The sequence below is a fragment of the Centropristis striata genome, chromosome 23, assembly GCF_030273125.1.
Source record: "Centropristis striata isolate RG_2023a ecotype Rhode Island chromosome 23, C.striata_1.0, whole genome shotgun sequence".
Taxonomy (NCBI): Eukaryota; Metazoa; Chordata; class Actinopteri; order Perciformes; family Serranidae; genus Centropristis; species Centropristis striata.
Window position 1 is genome coordinate 22,739,772 of NC_081539.1, and position 24,352 is coordinate 22,764,123.

The 24,352-nt window shown below is 37.4% G+C and overlaps 1 protein-coding gene across 5 annotated transcripts in view; it reads left to right on the plus strand.

The window, feature by feature from the left end:
- The window catches only part of pfkpa (phosphofructokinase, platelet a), a 37,334-nt gene extending 18,797 nt beyond the window's left edge, over window positions 1-18,537 (plus strand). For 2 of the 5 annotated variants that reach the window (XM_059326884.1, XM_059326885.1), the window contains exons 14-22: window positions 2,844-2,914; window positions 3,394-3,481; window positions 4,529-4,681; window positions 8,599-8,763; window positions 10,552-10,613; window positions 11,068-11,179; window positions 12,830-12,929; window positions 13,816-13,921; window positions 17,673-18,537. In XM_059326884.1, the coding sequence (XP_059182867.1) occupies window positions 2,844-2,914; window positions 3,394-3,481; window positions 4,529-4,681; window positions 8,599-8,763; window positions 10,552-10,613; window positions 11,068-11,179; window positions 12,830-12,929; window positions 13,816-13,921; window positions 17,673-17,829 (1,014 nt within the window). In that variant the 3' untranslated portion in view covers window positions 17,830-18,537. Of the gene's footprint in view, window positions 1-2,843; window positions 2,915-3,393; window positions 3,482-4,528; window positions 4,682-6,736; window positions 6,890-8,598; window positions 8,764-10,551; window positions 10,614-11,067; window positions 11,180-12,829; window positions 12,930-13,815; window positions 13,922-17,672 lie in introns of all 5 variants that reach the window. The other 3 variants (XM_059326883.1, XM_059326886.1, XM_059326887.1) reach the window with 2 other exon arrangements.
- The last annotated feature ends 5,815 nt before the right edge of the window (window positions 18,538-24,352 follow it).

A 24,352-nucleotide genomic window follows, 5' to 3' on the forward strand; every position in this document is an offset into this window, starting at 1 on the left:
CCCCCTAAAACCTGAAGTTTTTCTTGAAATTCAACAGAAGATTTGTCAGCCTCTGTAGCAGATAGAAATGATATTCAAAAAGTATTTGAGAGCTTATACCCGTGGCTTTCATGGGAAGTTGAGTTTATTTGTCCAAACCCTTTAATAAAGTTTTTAAAAAAGTCAACTCAGCAAATGTTACATTTGACTGAATAAAAATCCTATGCATAATACTAATACATGCCCATCAGCAAGATGCAAACATGATATGACCATTGGAAGAAGAAGAAAATAAAAATAATAATAAAATTAATAATAATAATCATAATAATCATAATAATAATAATAATAATAATAATAATAATAATAATAATAAATAAAAATAATACATTTTATCTATATTGCACTTCTCAGGGTACTCAATGACGCATGAAGTAATATAAGACATAAACAGTCATGATTTCTTATATCATCATCACAATCAATTGGCCTTGGGGCAATCGCACCTAGCACTACTGTTGAACAACTTGAAGAGTTGCAGGACAAATCATATATCAAAACGTGCGGTTTGATCGGGATCGGTGGGCTATTACTTTTCTCTACAGAATACGAATTTTGAAAAATCTGCCCAAAATTTTGCATTGAAATGAATGGGACGGCTGACAAAAAATGAGCGAAAAAGAACAATGATTGGAGATTTTTAAACGTCTACTTCTAATTTCACCTAGAGACTCCATTTAAACTTTAAACAGTAGACACAAGTCTTGTGTATTGGTGTATTAATCCACGTTTCGATAGGTCATATAGTTTTTTATCAATCCCTGTTCAATGACCATGATTATTTTTGGAGAAATTCTGAGATTATAATGGATGTGTATTGCACGGAATGTTTGTGTCACAGTGTGTGACATCATCGCCAGAGTGTAGAGGGAGAGAATGAATTGTCAAATTGTGTTCCCGGTGGCACACCTGGTAGAGCGCATACCACAGAGGCCCAGTCCTCGTAAGCGGGCGGCCCGGGTTCGAATCCGGCTCGGAGCCCTTTCCCGCATGTCTTCCCCTCTGTCTCCCCCTTTCACTCTCAATATCTCTCCTATCAATAAAGCTACAAAATGCCCAAAAAAAATCGTAAAAAAAAAAAAAAAAAATGCTTTCTGTTCGAGGCCAGAAATTCCACCTGTCAATGTTCCGGGACATTAGCAGGTGTCAGTTAATTCTGTTGATTGCTTTGATCTGATTGCCTTTGATCTTTGATCTGATTACAGTTACAGATATACACACACACACACACATGCGCCTAAGCATGCACACTCCTCACACATAGACATACACACAGTAACTTTATGTGATTTTAATTACACACACACACACATTTTGAGGTTAAAGGGCATAGTTTGAAATCTCTGAAGAATCTCATCATAGTGTACACACACCGGCAGTAGCCCCCGTGGCCCTTTCAAAATTTCCCCAGAGGACATTTTCTAATTATTGTTTTTATCTCCAGATGGCCACAAATCTGTCTGTTCTTCGGTGAAAATATGTTGTCTAAAAACATATTCCTCATCCATAAATCCCGGTCGATTGGTTCCGAGGGTTCAAAGTCCGGATCAGCAATAAAATTGCAGGTGCTGTTCTGGAAAATTCCAATGTTACATTGCGACACTCCCGCATGTCTTCTGATGCATTTCATTGGCCAAGAGACCGAAAATAGGTGGAAAAAAAATACAAATACTACAAAACGACGTATCCGCTTTCCTGGTTTTAATGGTAGAATAACGCAACAGCGCTCCCAATTTTAATGGTAGAAATGCGATAATGCTTTCCCGGCATAAATGGGTGAAATTATTATTATTATTTTTTTTACTTTTTAACAAACATTTTGCATACATCTGGTATACATAAATCGAACCCCTCCAACAATGCATCTTCAGATTACACTTGACATCTTTCCTATATCTTTCATCTCGGATCAGATATAAAATTACTTTACATTTCGGGGGTGGTCGGTAGCGTAGTGGGTTACGCAGGCGCCCCATGTGTAGAGGCTACAGTCCTCACTGCAGCTGGCCCCGGTTCGAGTCCCGCATCGGACGGCCGTTTACTGCATGTCATTCCCCTCTCTCTGCCCCCTGCTTCCTGTCTATCTTCAGCTATCCTATGGCATGAAAAAGCCCAAAAAAATACATTTAAATTACTAATTAAACAGCAATTTGTTCCAGTGTAGCAAAAATAGAGAAATCAAAAATAATATTCATAATAGAAAAAAACAAAACAAAAAACAATAAATCAAATTAGAAATAATTATAATAAAAAAATAATAATTTAAAAAAACTGAACTTTTTAACTTCTGTAGCTATGAACCAAGGTACTTTTCCTTCTAATGATGACCTAATTGGTTTTATGTACACTACCCAATTTTTTCATATTCTTTTAAATCTGTCCTCTTCCAGTCTCATGGAGAAAGTTAACTTTTCCATCACATAAATATTATGTTTAACCTCAACCCAGTCCTCAATCTTAGGTTCCTCCTTCTTCATCCACTTTCTGGTAATTGTTTTTTTGCTTGCAATCAACATTATTTTATACATGTGTTTATCTCCCAATCTTGTAAAATCTATGTCTGATTTCCCCAAATATAAAACCTCAAAAGTAGGTGGAAGGTCTATCCTCAGTATTTTATCCATACATTTGTTAAGCTCCTGCCAGTAGCTGCGATTGGAGGGACAACTCCAGAACACATGAAACTGATCAGCTTTAAAAGCTCCACATAATCTCCAAAACTCATGCATTTAAATTCTTAAGGAAGGATTCATTTGAAGCATGATGGAGTAAGAAATCATGTGTTGCTGTTGTCTTCCTCTCAGATTAAGGAGATTAAATGGGCTGATGTCGGAGGATGGACAGGACAAGGTGGATCTCTGTTGGGAACCAAAAGGTAAAGTCTTGATCTGTTAACTGTGATTGGACGGCAACAGTTCAGCATTAAAATTAAGATACATAAAGTTTAAAAAATACATATTATGATGTATTTTATTTTTTTATTCGGTATGCTCCTTCAAATTAAAATATTATGACACATACAAATACAATGCAAAAAGGTGGTATTTTTCCCTAAAAACCCCTACCCACCAAACTCTCACCATTGCCGATGCAAAAAAGGAAAGAGAGAGAGAGAGAAAAAAAGAATGAATATATATATATAATCAACATCATTATTAATGACAGTAGTAATAATAAGGTTAATAATAATAATAATAAATAAATAATAGTAATAATATAGTTATACTTTTTGAAGAGTATTGTAAAAACACACTAGGGATCACATTCACAATGATCACAATGTTTTACATGCATTCAAACTGTCACAATATATTTCAAAAATAAATAACATATTTGTTCTTTCCCTTCCTTCAGAACACTTCCTGCAAAGCACGTTGACAAAATTGCTGAGCAGATGCGAAAGCACAACATTAATGCACTGCTAATTGTCGGTGGATTTGAGGTACATTTCAAGCTTTTTTTGTCCCTGCTAGCTAATTTTCCTAATGAAGCTACATTCCCATTTCTACTTATCACAAGCTATTTAGCTCGTTTGAAAATTCACGACAGTAGTGCTAGTGCTATGTTGCATATTCAACAACATTATGACAATGCTCGTACGTTAAAATCGACAAACTGGCTGTTGAAGCATTGCTAATTATATTGTCAGATGTTTATATGTGACAGTGAACACTGCAATGTGGATCATTTCCATCAGTCTCTTTCCCATTTTATGTCGGCACAACACCATATGGCTCCTTACATTACCATGCAAGTAATTTCTCTGTCAAAACCAAGAACAGCATGGATTCTAGCATTGAGTTAGTTCATTGCTGATTTTCAGTACCTTGATTAAGTATATTATTGGTAGGGCTGTACTTCAACCCATATTTATTAGCCTTTTAAAAACATTTTCACAGGAAAACATACAATGTTTTAATGGGTCTAACTTATGTAATCTGATACATTTTTATTCAAATTGAGGATTTTTCAGGTTTTTGTTTAAGGGTGACAACAAAGGTTCATTCATCTGGTACAGCCCTTACTACTACAGAGAAAGTAGGGTTCTTAATTTGAGCCATCATTTGAGAATTTAATTCTCTCTTGATGTGAGAACTATTAAAAATGAGAAGTAAAGCAACACTGTAACTGAAATATAATAATAATATGATTTGGTTTTAATTGGAAACAGAGAGCTCCTGCTTTTATTCCAGCCATTTCACGCACTCCTGTATAGATGCTCACCAGCTTCATTTTCCTGTGATAAATGCAAGTAAATGAGTTTTATGTGTACGTATGGATGTGATGGAGTGTTTGTGACAGGGATGATGTGTGTGGAGTGGTATCTGTCTGTTTCGCTGCTGTCCGTTGTGATAGACCTGGCTCCTCCCCTTGGCACCACTACACTTTTTGTCTCTTCCTTCCTTGTGGCAAGTAACACCTCTCACCCAAAGCAACCTACCAAAGCTCCACCCTAACAGACACTAAAGCCCTTGGCTCTGCCCTGCAGGCCTTCCTGTCACTGCTGGAATTGTTAACGGCGCGTGGGAAATATGACGAGTTCTGTGTGCCCATGGTCATGGTCCCAGCCACTGTCTCCAACAATGTGCCGGGCTCAGACCTCAGCATTGGCGCTGACACGGCTCTGAACGCCATCACTACTGTAAGTGATGGGGCTGCCAAGCAGAATAGTTGATCTCACCAACACACTTAGGCAGTAACTTGCAAATCATGTTTGAAGAAGGGACAAATGGCTCACTCAGTCATTCTACCAGTCACTCAATGAATTTTCCAGCCTGTCATTTGGAGGAAATTTTATGTACATGGCATCTGTTTGCCACATCTGGAATAAAATGTGACTAAAACATTAGCAAGGGAGACAAATTGAGCAGGGCTGGTAAAGGTAAATGCCTTCCCTACCAGGTGAGTAAGAGAGTGAAAACATGGAGGCATGCTGTGAGGTGCACGAGTGCCGTGACTGCCATGTTTGCTCTGCCTGCCCTCCTCCCTGTCTGTGTGTTTGAGTCCTCCCACATCACTAACATCAAGATGAGTGGTTAACAGCATGCAGGACTGATGTTGTCTAGTTTATCTCACACATACATAGTCTAGAGACTAACTCCTTGAAGTAGGGATGTCACAATGCCAAATATTAGGGCTGCACGATTATGGCCAAAATGATAATCACGATTATTTTTATCAATAATGTAGTCACGATAATTAATCACGATTATTCATCATGTTAGGGAAAACATCCATATTTTTATTGCACTACTTTTAAACAAACAATAGGAACAGTTTTTAGTGTGTGTACAGAGTGTCTGGTGCTTGTTGTAAACAAATAGAGATCGCTAAGTGAACACCTCCTGCAGCAGCAGCACATACACACTGTACTGCTACAGAGCTAACTGTTAGCCTATTAGCAATTTGCAGACTGGACGCTAAGGGGTTAACTTCCCTTCCGGCTCTGCAGCTGGGAGAGACTGCTGCAGGAGGACTGGGCCGCTTCAACTCGTTCTTACTCTTCTTAACTCTGCACAAGAATAAGAAGTCTCCAATAACACCAGAAAAAGTTGGATTTGTCGCTTTTTTGAAAAATAGTCGCTAAGGGGGTCTGAAAAATCGAACAAAGTTGCTAAGTTGGCAACACTGCTTCTATGTCACATCCTGCTGAGCGTTCTATCCAATCAGCAACCAGGCTTTTTTCAGGGGAGAAAAACGGCCCTGCCCCCTGGTGGTTGGTGGACTACTGATGTAGAAAGTGATTGATTAGATATGTAGGAGAGACGCATTTTAAAATGGAAATATCAAAGATGATCAGGTTAATTTAATCGTGGTGGCAAAAACGCGATCACGATTAAAATTTGATGTTAAATGTGCAGCCCTACCAAAGATATAGTAGTCGAAAACAATTCCAGTGAAATCCCATTATCGGTTTTTGTGACATCTCCACCTTGTAATTAACATTTAACATGCACTATATTGTATGAGTCTGCTTAAAATTGATAATAAAGCTCCTACAGTAACTTTATTCAGTAACGGAACATACATTTAACATTCTTCATGTAAAGAATATAAAAAAACAAAACAATACGTCATTCTTGTTTAGTTTTAAGCATCATTAAACTCAAATGAACATTAACTAAGTCCTGTGTAGGACTAAAGAACTAGACTAAATCTAAACAGAATAACATTTCAGTGCCTGCATCTTTACCACCATCTTCTCCGTACTCCTCCCGTGTATGCAGACTCGATCGGTGCTTGTCTTGCCTGTATATAACCTTCCACAGCAGATACGGCCGTCTTATGGTTGTCCTATGCAGTGTCACTGCATTGAGCTGCTGAGGCTCACAAACACACAGACCTCTGTCCCATCTTTTCGTTTCTCTCCTTTTTTTTACTCCCTCTGTTCTTTCTGTCCATCACCTTCCTTCTATATTTTGTGTTCTCCTGTCTTTTGTGGCTCTACTCTGCCACTCTTTCAGTGTCCTTTTCTCCTTCCATTCTCTTTATTTTCCCTTCTTCACTTCCTTCTCCATCTCTTTATTCACACTTGTCTCCTCCCGTCCTTTCTGCCAAAGGGAAGCCATTGCCCCTATCACACGGAAAGAGCCGGAATGGCAGGAAACACTCCAGCAAAACTGAGAGAGATTCACCTCTCTCTCTCAGCGGCCGTCCCTCTGTGGCTCTAACGCATTTTCATATACTGCCGCTTCAGGCCTTTGAGAGTCTGCTGCAGCTGTATGAGGCTCGCGCTACCTTTGAGGAGTTTTGCATCCCGATGTGTATGCTGCCTGCCACCATAAGTAACAATGTACCGGGCACAGATCTAAGTATCGGGGCAGACACGGCCCTCAATGCCATTGTGGAGGTAAGGCAGTCGAACCGCCGCCACCATAACATTGACCGCTTTGTTCAAGATGCTAATGCAGAGAGGATGAAAATGACACATAATATTATGTATTAATAGTTAATGGTTAACGGTCCAGTGCTTATACTCAAACTGTCAGGCTCCAAAAGCAGATAAAGTGCAGTAAAGTGTATAGATTTCTTTATCCATTAACCCTCTCAAACCCAAGCAGTATAGGGCTTCTTTTTTTGCTCCTGTCACATTTTACACACTGTGGTCTTGTTTTCACTGCAACATATATCCCAAAAGTCCTTTAGTCCATATGACCTCTTAGAAACAGCACAATCAGGGCTAGAAATAAAGAGAATTGAAAATGGCTTTTGTGCACTGTAACACAGTTATAATGCCATAAATCATTAAAAAGGAGAAAATCCAAGTTAGATTTATTTGATAAGTGATTTTCTAAAACTTGGAAAAATATGTAATCTGTATACACATTTTTAAAAGTGACCAATATTGGAAAAACAAAGAGGACTCCACCTGCTTTACATATTGAACTATTTCCAGTTTAACCACTTACAACCTCTCTTGTTCCCCCCGCTCCAAGTAAACAGCCTGCAGGTCAGGTGAAGTTTCAATGAATTTTTGCCACATGACTGCTGGTCTCGGCCAAGTCTTTCATGGCTTCTCAGCTCCACTGAAGAGCACATAATGGAGTGTTTTTAACAGGATCTGGTTGGAGCAGAGGTTTACTTTTTGTAGAATACAGTGTTTTTGATGAAACATCAGTGTTTTAAGCTTAGATTAAATTAGTTTTGTTCACTGTTTGTCCCACATGAATAATTCAAGGACTGTTGGAAATTTGAAAATCCGATGATAATTTCTGTTTTTACAGCTTGTGGGGTTCAGAGGGTTAATATAATCTAAACTGTAGTTGTTACATTAACCTCAGGTATAAGATTAACTTAAACCTAAACACTCAATATCTGTAAAATGTTAAAGGGCACTCCAGCATTTAAAGGCAATAAGCAATAAGCTGAAAAGTTGCATAATAGGAAATGCAGGTAATGTTCCAGGAGCTTAAACCATACTAGAGACTACAAATTATCAGGCCTCTGCTGCCTTGAATTTGACCATTCCCTTATTAATTTGTCTCATGTGAGTCCCCCAACTGTATGGACGTGTAATACTGAAATCGGTGGAATGCCCCTTTAACACTGTTGCAGCATCTGAAACTCTGTGGACATTTTACTGTCCACCTGACATCAAACTGATTATCAGCACTGGACTATCAAAATAATTTTTTACTGTCATACTTACCTCTCTAAATCTTATTCTTACTAAGTCATTTTAACATTTGAATTGTAAATCTGAAGTTTACCATGTCATGCGCTCTCTCATCCTTATGCAGTGTAACTGGTGACAGCAACATGTTAGCCTGAATCTGCCTGTGTTGTTTAAACCTAGCAAGTTGACTCAGATTGAAAAATGAGCATGCTGGCCTTGAAACTACTGTCTTGCTGTTGTTTTTCTATGTGGAATGTCTTACTTTAACAGTACATGACCTCTAATCATCACACTTCTAACCTTGTTGGTTTGATTCTCTGACACTTTGATGTGATAAAAATGACATTTAACTGGAGGTATCAGGCATATACAGTATCATAATGCTTGGCTTGTAATAATCACCGAATATATACTAAAATTGTAAGCTTGTATGCATGTGTCAGACTTGTGACCGCATCAAGCAGTCGGCCAGCGGGACCAAGAGACGTGTGTTCATCATTGAGACAATGGGAGGATACTGTGGCTACCTGGCCAGTGTAGGAGGCCTGGCTGCTGGAGCTGATGCTGCTTACATCTTTGAGGAACCATTTGACATCAGAGACCTGCAGGTAACTCATCGTTTATTAGTCACCCATGCACCTCCACATTGACTCTTCTATTGTCTGCGGCTGTATCCCAGAGTCAAGGATCCTTCCTTGGTAGGCTCCTTCCTTCAGAGTCGGGTCCTCCAGAGACGAGGCCAGAGTCCTTCCTTTCACTGGTGTAACGCAAAAATGGAACAGCCTTCAGAGTGTGCAGCTGTGCGCCTTTGCGTAATTGGACGTCTTGCTTAAATTCAGCGCTGCAGTTTAAAAACAGTTATTTATAAATAACAATAAAGGATTATAGCGGACTGTCGGTCCCTGTAGAACCTGATAATGTAATAAATTCCTGATAATGTAATAACCCCGATAATGTAATAAAAATCTGCACTTGAGTCCATTGAAAATGTAATAAAACCTGATAATGTAATAACTTCCTGATAATGTAATAAAGTGCATTTCCCAATAATGTAATACACTTTTTACCAATAATGTAATAAAGTATAACACCAAGCACCTTTAGATTTCAAGAAGCTGTTTAATGCATTCGTGTGTCATGGATACCTCTTTTGTGAAAAACGGATGAATCAAATGGTCAAAGGTTAATAAACATTCAACTTTGACCTGTTGGTGGCGCTAGAGCTCTTGAGCTAGAGTTGCCTACACAGTATCACCACTTGAACCCAAGTAATGGGTGGTCTGCTGTTAAATTATTACAATATTGTGGAATTATTACATTATCAGGACTTGCAAAATGAAGGTGAACCTGATTATGTAATAACCTCCCATTAATCTTATACTTTATTACATTATTGGTAAAAAAGTGTATTACATTATTGGGAAATGCACTTTATTACATTATCGGGAAGTTATTACATTATCAGGTTTTATTATATTTTTTGCACATAGTACATCATCATCTGACGCATACAAATTAATTAACAATAACTTTAGCGACTGAGACGGCATCAATTAACTTAACTGGCAATGTATCGGGATCACATTTATTATCTTTTAGCTAAATATTCAGGCATTTGTATATGCATACGTATTTGCTTGACTTTGAACTCAAGTTTTGTAAGTTATGTGATAACATTCAGTGTAAATTGAAAATATTTAAATGCATATTGCGCCGCCAGCGTCGCTGTTTCTTCACTCGCCACTTTTGAATCTCCCGATAGACCGGTGTGCGCAAGGCATTATGGGTAGTCGGAGCGCACGGAGGATACACACATGCATCCTTGGAATTTGGGCAGAAGACTCAGAGGACTCTGTCCTCTGGAGCAGTTATTCTCAACCTTGGGGTCCCGACCCCAATTGCGGTCTCGAGATGATTTCTGGGGGTCGCCAAATCATTTTGGAAGTCAGCTCTGTCTCCACTGTGTTAAAGTGTTCATGTGTTAATGTGTTTTAGTCCTTTTTGTCATTTTGTGTCTTTTTTTGGTCATTTTGTGTCTTTCTTTGGTCATTTTGTGTCTTTTTTGGTCATTTTGTCTTTTCTGGTCATTTTGTGCTTCATTATTTGTCCAAAATTTGTTGTATCAACTGAGTTTGTATGATCTGAACTGTGCGTGTGAAATTCTGTTCAGTGAGCGGGGGTTGCGGACAACATGCATGTTAAATTGGGGGTCAGCTGTTTGAGGAACCTTCCTTGACTTTGGGATACAGCTTGTGTCTCCTCTTTGATTCCTCAACTCATCATCAAGGCATTCCGTCTCTACTCACTTCATCCACTCAAGAGCATTCAGGCTTAATTCTGCAGAACAGGGCCACCGGCTGGTCAACATCACTCACATTCACTATTTATTCCAACAGGCTAATGTTGAGCACTTGACAGAGAAAATGAAGACCAGCATTCAAAGAGGACTGGTCCTCAGGTAACGTAATGACTGCATGAAGGACATCAGCCCAGACACTCACAGTCAAGGCGACATCCCACAATGATTCTGTAATAGGCAAAATAAGTACAAATTCAGTTACATAATAGTAGTACTGCTGCTGCAATTTTTTGAGTGCTTATAATCCAGTATATCCAGCCCTCAGTATTTGATTTTAAGCTGCTTTGTATAGTAAACAGATCCAGTGTTGATGTCATCAGTTTCACAGCCGACATTTTGAAGTGCAGATCTCATCTTGATGTCACAATAACACAAACTCAGTGAGGGAAAAAATGGATGATGCAGCAGAAGACGCAAGTTATAATGAATACATATAGACTGACATAAAACTGTTTTCTTTTACTGTGTGTGTGTGTGTGGTTGTGTTTTGTGTGTGTGTGTGTTTTGTGTGTGTGTTGTGTGTTTTGTGTGTGTGTTGTGTGTGTGTGTGTAGGAATGAGAACAGTAATGAAAACTACACCACAGACTTTATTTACCAGCTGTACTCTGAAGAAGGGAAGGGAGTGTTTGACTCCAGGAAGAATGTGCTGGGACACATGCAGCAGGTACAGTGGGCACATTACACTGGCTCCAACTTCATACTGACTAAATGAGGGGAGTCCTTTATAATGTAGCACTTCATCCAGGCTAATGGAGATTATAGAGTTTCTATATCTGTGTTACGATTATCCATAACCCCACTTTACATGGATTTGTTTTATTTATTTATTTGTGTTCAATATCTTTATTGACTTTTTCATATAACAAAAACAACAACAAAAATAAAATAAAGATAAATAAAAATATTAAGCAATCGGCTGGACAAACATGAATGGAAGGTTATGTCATGTGTTTGAAAAAATAAAGCCATACAGTTTCTGCTCCTTCACAGCATGTCATTATGAGTAGCCAAATATACATTATACAAACCAGCATAGACAGGCACAAAAACAAACAAACAGCTGTCTTAGACAAAAACAACCATAACAACAAGAACCACAAGGGGTGGGCCATATCATACATAAATAAAAAAAGAGAAATCATATACTATGATACATAGAGATAACTCACTTATGGTCCAGCAGGCTCTTCAACATAATGGCAGTTAGTCTGGTACCAATATAGGTCAGGAATGGGGACCAGATTCTATAGAAAGCATCAGTCATACATCTGGACCTATATGCTAAGTATTCCATGAGTAACATATCAAAATAACTTATGCCATCCAGCTATTGTGGGGGTTTACAGTCTATCCACTTCAGCAATATGTTCTTCCTTGCACAAAAAGTAAGAATAGAGAAAAAGTCTTTTGGAATGTGTAAGTTGTGTGTCTGCCAGTCCGAACAGTAGACACAACAGGGTTTTTTTGGGTTTAATGTCATAAATTAGTTGTAGTCGGTTTTCTACATCTTGCCAGTATTTATCAATATATCTACAAGTCCAGACACAATGAATAACACTCCCCACCTGGACATTACACTTAGTGCACAGTTCTGACTTACTGTTACCCAGTTTGTGTCTAAACTGGGGGGTTATCTGTAAACAGTGAAGTCTAAATTGGGTTTCTCTTACCCTGTTACAGACAGAGATGTTGTTTGTGGATACCCATATCCATTCCCATACTGCCATACTACTTCAACATCCATATTTAGACATTAGTCCAATCTCTGCCCGTGAAAGCAGGTTCGCCCTTGTCATATTTAGTGAGTGCCTGATATCCAAGACCCAGAATACCTTTTTTTTGCCAGCAGTGACTATCTTTTCCAATGGTGAGAGTTGGTTTTGACTTGTGTTTTGAGATTAGGAAAGATAAAACTGGATCAAACAAAACTCTGATGGTCCACATCGGGGAATTTGGTTGTGGCTGCAGAAAGGAAATTTAAATTGGATTTTAACATGGCACAATTAAAAACTGTTAACAGCATAATATGTAACATTAAACTGCATTAAAAATGGCTAGACTTATGTTTTAGATTTTGTTGTGTACTCACATTATCCCAAATGTTTCAACAGTGTTGAAAACCAGACAAAACTGTCATTAACCCATCCTAAATGCCGCCCCTTTCATTCTGTGCAGTGCAACAGAAGCCTGGTACCCAGCAGGACCTTGGTCAATTTTTCCACTGTTTACACTTATGTTATATGCTAGGCTCATCAAAGCAAATTGTATAGATGGTTATATGTGTATTAAATTGTGTTAAATGTTTCTTTTCAAGGGAGGAGCACCGTCTCCGTTTGACCGGAACTTTGGGACCAAGATCTCAGCCAAGGCGATGCAGTGGGTCACCAAGAAGCTGGTGGAGACCTTCAGACAGGGTAAGGTTCCACTTGAGTGTTAGTGAAGGACCCTGGTGGTAGATCCTCCCTCCCTACAGAGGCGTGAGAGTTGTGAAGCAAGCAGACCTTTACCCAGATCTGTCATGGAGTCACTGTCTGACATGTTGATGTATTTTTCTCCTCTTAAAGGAAATTATTTATCAATCATTTACATCCGTCAGCATTAATGCGAAATTGACTTGAATGTACTAACAGATGGATAGCACTAACAGTGATGTGTGAAACTTCTGAACAATAGTTTGTGTGTTTAAAAAGCACACTGCAAGTTAAAACTCCTTTTTGTGTTTTATGTCTATTTCCCATACATATGGATGACATAAGATGAAGGTAAATCTGTTTTTTTGCTGGCTCCATGACCATCTCCATCTTTATATTTAGCACCATGTCCCTGTCTGTCTTTTCCATTATTCTGCAATTTATAGAGCCACACAGGCACATGTGGGCCACGGCTGTGACTGGTTGGAGCTGCTACCAGTCTGTTTCTATACCTTAGTCTCACAAATTTCCCAATGACCAGTTCACAAGTCATCTGAAATTGTAAGACTGGGCTGAAAGAATAATGGACACATCTTCCTGCTTTGACCCCATGTTCTTGTCTGTCTATGATGCTTTATGTTGCCTCAGTTGCTTTTGTGCTTAGACTTTTAGTTGCACCCTGTTCTAGTCCTCCTGTTGATCCACACAGATCTGTTTTAGTTACCGTTTTCTTAAGAACAGCTAGTAGCTAGAACACAAGTCATCATCACCACTATACAATCTGTCACAGCCACTGCCAAACGTCTACTCCATGCTCCTGTACGTTTGCAGCCAGCTAAAGTACGTTCCCCGTGTCTCCTCCTCTGACTGCTGCCATGTTTCCCTGCAGGCCGAGTGTTTGCTAACACTGAGGACTCCTGCTGTTTGCTGGGGATGCGCCGTAGGGCTCTGGTGTTTCAGCCTGTTGTACAACTCAAGGACGAGACCGACTTTGTGTACGTAATTTACCACTTGAACTTAAGGGGACACTCGCTGGCATTTTCACATATTTTATTTTGGTTGTGATATGTGCTGAAGGTCCCACGTTGTAAAAAGTGTGATTCAATGTAGGGGTGGGCGATATGGCCCTAAAACAATATCACAATATTTCAGGGTATTTTTGCGATAATGATATTCTTGACGATATTACAAAATACTGAAAAATATATAGAAAATATGATTTTTTTTAGTCTGTATAAATAAAGAAAAAATGTAAATCATCTAAAATGTGGTCAAATAGAAAAAAATTACTTTTGTCTCTTGAGTATTAGCAAATAATTAGAAATAACCATCTACGGGGTCTGGGGGCATGCCCCCTGCAGAATTTGTTTTCATAAAAGTCCAAATTTGGTGGCCTCTCACATTCTAATGCCACTATTCCATCATATGATCTTAATCACTGCCTATTTAAATTCATTATTGTAAAGGGGAATAAGGGTTCTAGTATGTTTTATTTAAGGCATCTTATTTGACAGTCTGCTGAGCAACGGCAACACGACGCAAAATATCTTCACATTATGAATAGTGTAGATAAATTTTCAGTAGCTTGAAATGTGACGTTAGCGCAGCACATGAGACTCTGGAGCCGCCACAGTCTAGGTCATTAATGGAAACCCTTACGCCACTACGTCAAGAAGTAGAAATGTTGCCAATATCATGATATGCAATATTTTTACTCATAAAAATTATTATCGTGAACGATATGATATGGCACACCCCTAATTCAATGTCTTTTGTGATTATAAAGCAGGTTCTGGGTGCTATATAAATACTGTAGTGTAACATGCTCAATCCATGTTGAAAATGCCCTTGCCTGCATTCAGAGACTGTGCCATTAAATGAGTCTGAGGGCAACTGTAAGGTTGTGACGTCACAACTAGGGATGTCGCGATTACAGATTTTCTTGGTACGATTATTGTCAGAGAAATAATCACAATATTGCGATTATCACAATTATTTTTGCATTAATTAATTTCACACTAGTGAAAAAGTTAAATCATATGAACGCTCCTTATAGGTCTTATTATTTATTTCCCTCTTTGGATGCTCTCATAACAAAATCATAAAGCAACAATGTAAAGTTACCAAAAATTACAAGAAAAATTATATTAATCCCAGGGGGAATGTCATACATACTAAATGTTTAAACTATTAAAATAATTTTAATAATTTGTTTGTCTAATGTTATGTGGCCAGATAAAAATGTGTATCTATTGTTTTGGTCCTTTAATTTTATTTTTAAATGAATACTGCTTTTTGCTCAATACAGAAACAAAAGGCGGTAATGATAAATGTTCAGTGACTGAGGACCTTTGATGAGGATGATATGACACGTTTTTTCGGAGGGAATAGCTCTTCCCCTTCATGCTTTACCTCCTGTCACCTCCGTCTGCAGCTGCACGGACCAATAACAAAGCAACACAAGTGGTGCCACGCGGTTGTTGTGTAACTTTATTTTGGTTCCGGGTGAGTTGCGCTGATGTACCAACATGGTTCCAGCATAATCTTTTCAGGGCGGTATTTACAAAACGTTAAGATTATCTAATCGTTACGCTTAATACCGTGATTAATCATGAAAACGAGCAATTGTGACATCCCTAGTCACAACTGTACTATATATAGATGGCAAGTATCAGCATGGTGAAATTGGGAGAGAGCAGATCATGGATGTATAAAGAGAACTGGACACAATTTTGGAGGCAGTGCCCCATTCATTTCTATGAAAGTTGCTCAGTGGTGCACAAAGCAAAAAAGGTTAAACTTTCGTGCTTTAAAAATAATATATTACTTCTTATTTTTCTAACGTGACTGTTAATCTCAGCTGAGTCATTCATAGCATGCCAGTTGAGCCAGGAACACAGAACTTTAAATATTTTGTTACAGTAACTGGTTAGTGCAATTGTTATCATATTTGCAATATTTTAAATAAGAACTTTAGAAAAAACTGATTTTGATTTAAATATCACAGTTTTAAGCTTAGATTTGGTTACTTGTACTAAATCACACATGGGCTGTAGAGTTAAAATCCTTCAATAATATCTGTTTTTCCAGTTTCTGTTTGTGATAAATGGTGTAATTGTGGCGATTTCTTTGAAAGAAGACATGCTTTTAAAACCTGCCGGTAGGGTTTGGGATTCAAAGGGTTAACACCTGCTCACCCATCCTGCTGTGGTGCCAAAACGAAGATAAAAATGAATGATGCAAAATATAGTTCTATTTATGTTAGAGCTGATTCGTGAATTATCCAAAATACCAGTTTGAGCATTTAAAGTCATTCTTGTATTACATGTCCATGTGGTCCAGATGGAAATTGATCTTTTCACTGCTTCTTATTCGTTAGAACAGGGGTCTGCAACCTGTACTAAAAAAGAGCCATTGTTGGACAAAAAAGGAGAAATAATGTCGGAACCGAGCCACAAACCTTATTTTGAGCCTCACAATCAAGATTTAACAGCCTACTAAGTCAAAATTCGCCTACCAAATATTATTAATAAGTAATAATAAGCACTTATTTATATGATTTTGCCAGAATGCAGCAAGGATTGAAGTGCAAATGAGAGGCTAGACACCAAAGAAATATCTCAGGAGATCTGGAATGGAAAGCTAGTCTAGCTAGAGAAACTCAAAACAAGACTTGAAGTTGACAAAATGTAGATGTTAAGGTGCCGGGCTGTAGACGTTTTGAAACCGTTTATAGGGAAAACAGAAATAATTGTTCATGTTGCATGAATTGGATTTGGAAATGGATTTATTTGTCACAGCCACAGGGAGCCACTGCATACAGCAAAATCTGTAGTGTTGTTTTTTCAGTGTTGATCATTTGATCGGTGGGTGTTGATTTTGGAGTTGTTTTAACACTTGTAGTGATCAAGAAGCTCTGCCACAATTGTTACATGTTACCACCTGACACCTGAGTTAGATTCACTTCAGTTGGAGTTGATTTTCAGATTTGGTGACTTGTATGTTCGGCTAAAGACAGAATGCACTTTAAATGTATCGTAAAACAAAACAATGAATGTTAATTATCACATTAGTGAAAGGAAATAACATGGTTTTAGGGTTAAAAATACACTTTGTGTCAAAGTAACACGATGTATGTTAAAACACTCAGTGAAAAGGAATTACCGATTTTAGTGTTGAAAATTACACTTTAATGTGTCATAAAAAAACATGATGTATGTTAAAAGTTAACACTCAAAGTGAAAAGGAATAACACAATTTCAAGTTAAAAGTGCACTAAAACAACACCAAGGGTGTCAAATATTTAACACTATTAAAGAGTTAAAATATTAACACAATTCAAAGTGTAATTTTGACTCAGAATCCGTGAGAACTATATAAACTCAGAAAGTGTTAAATTTAACTCCCTGTGAGTTGAATTAACACTCCTGATTTTAGATGGCCTAAAGAGCCACATGTGGGTCCGGAGCCGCAGGTTGTCTACCCCTGGGCAAGAAGATATTAGATTTGTGACCATTAGTGATCTGTTTCATTCTGAAGAGTCAGCTTTTTCAAAACCAACATGGCTCAGTTCAAAATTTTGTTTCAAAACAAAACTTCTCATCTCTTCTCTGACATGATTTTGACATCAGATGATTTGCTACCACTACACTTCATAGTGATGTTTGTTCAAACAGAGAGACTGTTGTCTCATCAGAATCAGTGTTAAATAGTCCTAACCACAGTGATCTGCTCCTGTGTCTGCAGTCACAGGATCCCGAAGGAGCAGTGGTGGTTGAAGCTGCGTCCTCTGATGAAGATCCTGGCCAAGTACAAGACGAGCTACGATGTGTCAGACTCTGGACAGCTGGAGCACGTGGTCCGCAACCGGCCTAAAGAGCTGGACGCCTCAGTAGCCATGTGAAGGCCAGTACCTACGGTGGCCTGCAAAATCCAGAGTGAACGTCATCGCTTGTGTTGTGAAAGAGCTCCAGTCAACAACGTCAACAGCCGTCTCTGTTTGGCCACATTCCCTGTCTGTGTCATGTCCTTCAATGTCACTCCACTCTTGTTTTGTCTTGACAACCCCATGAACTGTAACCTAGCCTCAGCAGTGCTCCTAATATCACACACACACACACACACACACACACACACACACACATGCTCTCGCACACAAACACACAGCTGTCCTGTATCCTTGTTGCCCTGGATGTTTAATGTCACCGCTGTTTAAAAATTGCACTTTCTCTGTCTCCAGTTGCTTAGATCGGCTCTGAGCCCAGAGCTGCACGAGGACAGAATAGACACTGTATCTGCTGTTCACAAACAAAACAAAATAACAGTGTGTGTATCTGCCTAGAGCCAGTGTGGGGTTCAGCATATTTATGTGAGACTGATGCAATACAGTTCTACTGCTGCAAGTCAAGAGAACTGCGTGCTGTGCTTTACACTGAAACTAATATTTATCTTTTTAACATTGTTTATTATTTTGCTCGTAAACATGGATATATTATTAACAGTAGGCACTGCTGTACCGAGTAGCTGTCTGTCATATTGCACCAACAAGTTAGATGTGTAAGAGACCAATGTTTCCCACAGAATAAAAATCAGACTTGAGAAGTGTAACCTATCAATTAGTGTCACGGGATTTATTTATTTAGCACCTTTGTGTCTGGTTTTCTGCTTTTATTTACCAATACAAGCTTTGAGTGTAAAAAGAAGACATTTGTGCAAACTCTTAATCTGTTTGTAATGACTCACCAGCAGGTTAAACTGCAAAAAGCCACCTAATAAAAACAAGAAAAAAATATATAATATATATATAATTTGCTTAAAAATAGCAAAATTATCTGCCAATGGAACAAGAAAATTTGGCTTGTCAAGACTTTCCAAAACAAGTAAAATATCTAATCTCAATGAACCCACAAATACTTTAAATTAGTGTATTCTAACTAATAAGTGCATTTCTTGATTCTAATGAAATACACGTGACCTATTTTCTCAATATGTTGAAAAATATTCTTGAATTAATAAGTAAATGCTAAAGGCATCATCTTGACATAATGATATGCATAGGCATTATATTTCTTGAAACCAGCAAAGTCAAACAAATATTTACATCTGGCTGCTTGTTTTAAGTATGTGAAGAGGTAAAATTATGTCAAAGTTATGATTTCTTTGTTATGCTTGAAATAAGAAAGTATTACTTTGAAATAGCAGCTTTATACTTGTAAGTGTTGATAAAACAGCTTTGTAACTTTTTATGTTCTAGTTTCAAGCATGTACTTACTCAGTATTCAGTAGTGTTCAAAATAATAGCCGTCCTATGTGACTAACCAGATTAATCCAGGTTTTCAGTATATTTTTTATTGCTACATGCCAAACAAGGTACCAGTAGATGCAGTAGATTCTCAAAAAAACCAACAAGAACCAGCATTTGTGATATGCACGCTCTTAAGGCTGTGCAAATGGGCATTAGTTGAAAGGGGTGTGTTCAAAAAATAGCAGTGTGGCATTCAATCAGTGAGGTCATCAATTTAGTGAAAAAACTGGTGTGAATCAGGTGGCCTCTATTTAATGATGAAGCCAGTACTTGTTGAACATGCATTTCTCTTTCAAAGCCTGAGGAAAATGGGTCGTTCAAGACATTGTTCAGAAGAACAGCGTACTTTGATTAAAAAGTTGATTGGAGAGGGGAAAACTAATAAATAGGTGCAAACAATTATAGGCTGTTCAGCTGAAATGATCTCCAATGCTCTAAAATGGAGAGCAAAACCAGAGACACGTGGCAGAAAAGGGAAGACAACCATCAAAATGGATGGAAGAATAAGCAGAATGGCAAAGGCTCAGCCAATGATCAGCTCCAGGATGATCATTGTTGGTTTTCTGAGAATCTACTGCAACTACCGGTACCTTGTTTGCCATGAAGCAATAAAAAATGTATTAAAAACCTGGATTAATCATTGGACTACTACTATTTTGAACACTACTGTAGGTCACAGTGGCAGTTCTACACAGGGGCCTACAGGGGCCACTGCCCCTGTGAAGAAGCCCTTGGCCCCTGCTGTGGCCCCTGTGTCAAATTAATAATGAAATGATCAATTTAAAACGATGAATGATGGAACAATTCTTACATATTTTTTCTTCAAACAATATTGCATTGTACACAAAAGGAACCCAAAATGTGTACATTGTGTAGTTTAATAAAAGCAACAAAAGCGTATGTATATTTAAAAAAAGATCATTCTGACTGTACTGCACTTTAAAAAAAAAAAGTAATTGTTCACAAAGATGAGAAATATCATTGTCGCACAAAAATAACTGTTCTTGTTGCTAAGTCTCATTGTTTCAATCAATGTATTTGTATCTTCCAAATATACTTAAATTAGATTTTTAAATAAGGTAAAATAAAGGTTTTGAATGCTTAAATATCATCTTTGCAGTTTTTAAAAATGCCCCTCTGATAAAACACTGGCCCCTCCTTGGCCCCCACAGTAAAATTGGTCTAGAACCGCCACTGGTAGGTCATAAAATCTCAGTGACAATCTAACATAAAAGATGCTGACTAAGTAGAACTATCTTATCAGACAAAAAATAAGCATTTATCCCCTTGATCTAAGATATTAATCTTACTTAGATTTCAGTTTTTGCAGTGTAGAGGTCATGGAAGGATTACTGAACAGGCCTAGGGGGCCTCTAGGGGTCAGGGGGTCGCTGGACAGGAGCTGCTGTTTAAAGTGACATTCGTAGTATGAAAGTCAACCAGCCAGCTTCAGAGACCAAATGATCACAAAGAGACTCAAAAGGACAGCAGTGTTTGTGGTGATTTTGTGTCTCTTTCAGTGTTTAGATTTCCTGCTGTAAGAGGGGCAGGAGTCATTTTGCATGTCTGTGCCCAGGGACCACTTGTCTCATAATCCATCCACTAAGTGGGTTTAAACAAAACAAAACAAAACAAAAGGTCCTTGATGGTCTGTTGGCATTCAATTCAAACACAGTAGAGAAATACCTTAAACCTCTAAAGTCCAGGAGATTTTGGTTCAAATTTGTCAACTTCCTCTGCATTTATTTCTGTCTCTGTTTAGCATCTTTCAGTCTGTCCTTGCATCACATGCATGGCTCGTTTTTCTCCACACAAACTTTGCTATCAGTCAGATTTTTCATTTTATTTTATTAACAAAGTATAAAGCTGCCAGGAACCAAAAGACAAAGGTGTCCATGGAAATGTACCATTTTTAAAAACATTTTTTTTACCATTTATACACACAAAAACAGCAGAAAAAATAATAAATGATAAAACTACAAAACAGTCTATTACTATTTTTAATTTACATGCAAATAGTTTTCATTGTAGAAAGAAAATTCACAATTTAAAAATGGTCTAGAAACAAAAATGGCACACTGTGAAAGCTCCTATGATTGCACTTTCATTTGGCTTTCTCAGCTTGTCTACATATCATATATAAATTAAGTTATTACTGTAAATAAAACATGTATTTTCAATAAATAGATGGACTCTAGAGGGTTAAGACAAAGCAAATGAATATTCATCTATGAACATATATTATAATAGATATTTAAAATAAATAACAGGGTAGTCTTGACATTTTGGAAAAAAGGCTTAACTAATGTTTGTGCTATCAAGGCCTCCTTCTCCTTAAAAATGCTTGATTTGCAACATAACCTGGATATAACCAGTCACGTAACCAAAAATATTTTAATATTCAAACAAATCATCATCATTTCAGTTGTCTCCTGGAGTCTCACAACAGACCCCCCAAAAATTGTAAAGGAAAGTGAATGAGAGTCTTTTAACACTGAACTTTTTTAAAATTGTAAATATGTAGAAATTTGTCAATGTAAATAATATTTTTTTAGTTTTTTTTCGCATTTGCATTTATAATAATAGTGTGGGTTTGATGATAAATCATCAAGTTTGAAAAATCTGTCAACCCGTTTGGCTGAAAAACGAGCTGTTTTCCATGAACTCAAAACAAGTTGAATATGAAAGATATAAACATATATAAAGTGAAAAAAATCATGTAAACATTCTAGCAAAACAATGTTTTTTTCCCTTCCTTTGAAATAAAAAAATACTATGAGTATCATAAGTGGGATTTTCCATGTGATCTAAACGCTTCCAACATGTACTGTTCAAGGTTATTATTGTTAAAGAAAACTAACGAAATAACAAAAACTAGAATTGAAAAAACATTTTCGTTAACTGAAATAAAAATAAAAATGAGAGTTTAAAAAAAAAAAACCCACAATCAACTAAAACTGTATTGTGTGGTTACGAAACTAACTAAAACTAACTAAAATTATAGTGAAAATGTCCTTCGTTTTCGTCTTTGCCAACTTATTGGGGCTGAGATGGATCAGACAAAGGAAATAAAGGCAACATTTATTGTGACCTTATTGAATCTCGCACCCAACAAATACCCCATTACAAAAAAACTAAACTAAAACTAAGCATTTTCAAAAAGATAAAAACTGATTAACCCTTAATAGGGCACTCATTGAAATACTTTCAAATTCCAAATTTCAACCCTAGAGAATATTGGAGGATATTACACATGTGTAAAAAAAAGATAAGGACCCGGGGGAGAGTGGTAATATTTTGAGAAAAAAGTTTACGAGATTAAAGTGGCAAATCTAGGAGAAAAAATGCGCAGATTTATGAGATTTATAGAGGTCAAAATGCGAGAAATCAGTTGCTTTTTTCACTTTTTTCTCGTAAATCTGCAACTTTTTTCAAGCAGATTTGCCACTTTAAATCTCTTCAATCTGCAACTTTTTTCTTGTAGATTTGCCCACTTTAATCTAGTAAATTTGCAAAGTTTTTCTCGAAATATTACCTCCCCCAGGTTTGTATTTTTATTCATACTTGGCCCTAATATGCCGTCATAGTCAAGTCCTCCTGGTACAAGTCACTGAAGAATAACTCTGTTTGTACGACTGTTTCTTGCAGATTTTTTTCTAAATTTTTCATTTTTACATTGGAGGTCAAGGTCAATAAAGTTGTTTTTTTTTCTAAATGTATTTATTTATTTATTTTTAATATCATTTTTATTAACAAATGTACAAAGAAAAGAACAGTGGATTACTTATTAGGAGCCACAATATGAAAACAAAACACTAAAACACAATTCTAGACAACAAAGACTCAGAAACATATTTACAAATTAGACATAATGTACACACAAATAACATACAAAGAATAATATAAAGGACAACCACAACAACAAAAATTAAAACAACGATACACCAGTACAAAGCCACATGGCGAAAACAGACAAACAAACAAAAGAACAAAAATAAAGTTAATATTATTATATTATTATCATGGTGATTGGTCAGATGTCATGGTGTCACTGTCTGTGACGTAGCCTGATCTTTGCTGATTGGCTGGAAGAAATCCATGTGGTTCTACGACCAAACAGAGAGACATGGGGACCCCATTTTGATATCCACTGAAGTTACCAAATATAGTTCTTCGCCCGATAAAGGGTTAAATCTAGCAAACCCACTCTAAAAACTAATTAAAACTAACTGAATTTGATAACAAAATTGACAATGAAATTAAAACTAAAACTAATGAAAAAAACAAAACTATTATAACCTTGGTACTGTTAGATACTTGTCCAAAGTATGTCTGTACTTAATTCCAAGACTTTAGACCAATCTGAACAAATGTGGCATCTTTCTTCAGCGCTCCAAACTGCTGAATTTGCTGTTATGCAAAACAGGGTGTTTTCAAACAGAAAATCAGCTTCAGATCCTGGAGGGGATGAAAATATGTAAACAGAATATACAGAAGCATTGTCTGATAAATTAAACAAAACAACAAAGAGTTGACTAATCATTTAAAACCAGTCTGGAAAAGTCTCCCAGGCTGCACTGGTGCTGGTGTCTTCATGTTCATGTTCATGTATTGGCCAGCAGATGGCGGCAGAGCACTGCCACATGGGCGCTACCCGGGTTCATCGGGTGCATTATGACATGGAATCCCTCCATCAGTGGCTGTCCACTTGTTCTCTTCGCACTTTCACGATATGGTGGCTTATTACTAAAGCAGATTATGCGTGTGAGGCCTTGTGTGAATGTGTGTGTGTCTGCAACCATAATTAGGAATTAATCTTATCATTTAAAAGAAAATTTCAATTTCCCATGGGTGTATTAATTGTGTATACATGTAATTGGGCTGCTTTTTCCTGCCTAAATGGACATTTTTTTCTGTCTTAACTGCGAGTAATTACATGCATATATGGCCGGGCTGAGGACATTGCTTAGCGACAGCGCGGTGATGTGAAATGTAATTTGAAGAAAAAGCTACCTGAATCACCTTTACTCCCCACAGACTCTCCTGGAATAATTATCATCCTTAACTTAAAGCAGTGTGGTTAATTCAGCGTCACACCCACGCCTCAGCACAAAAAGATGCC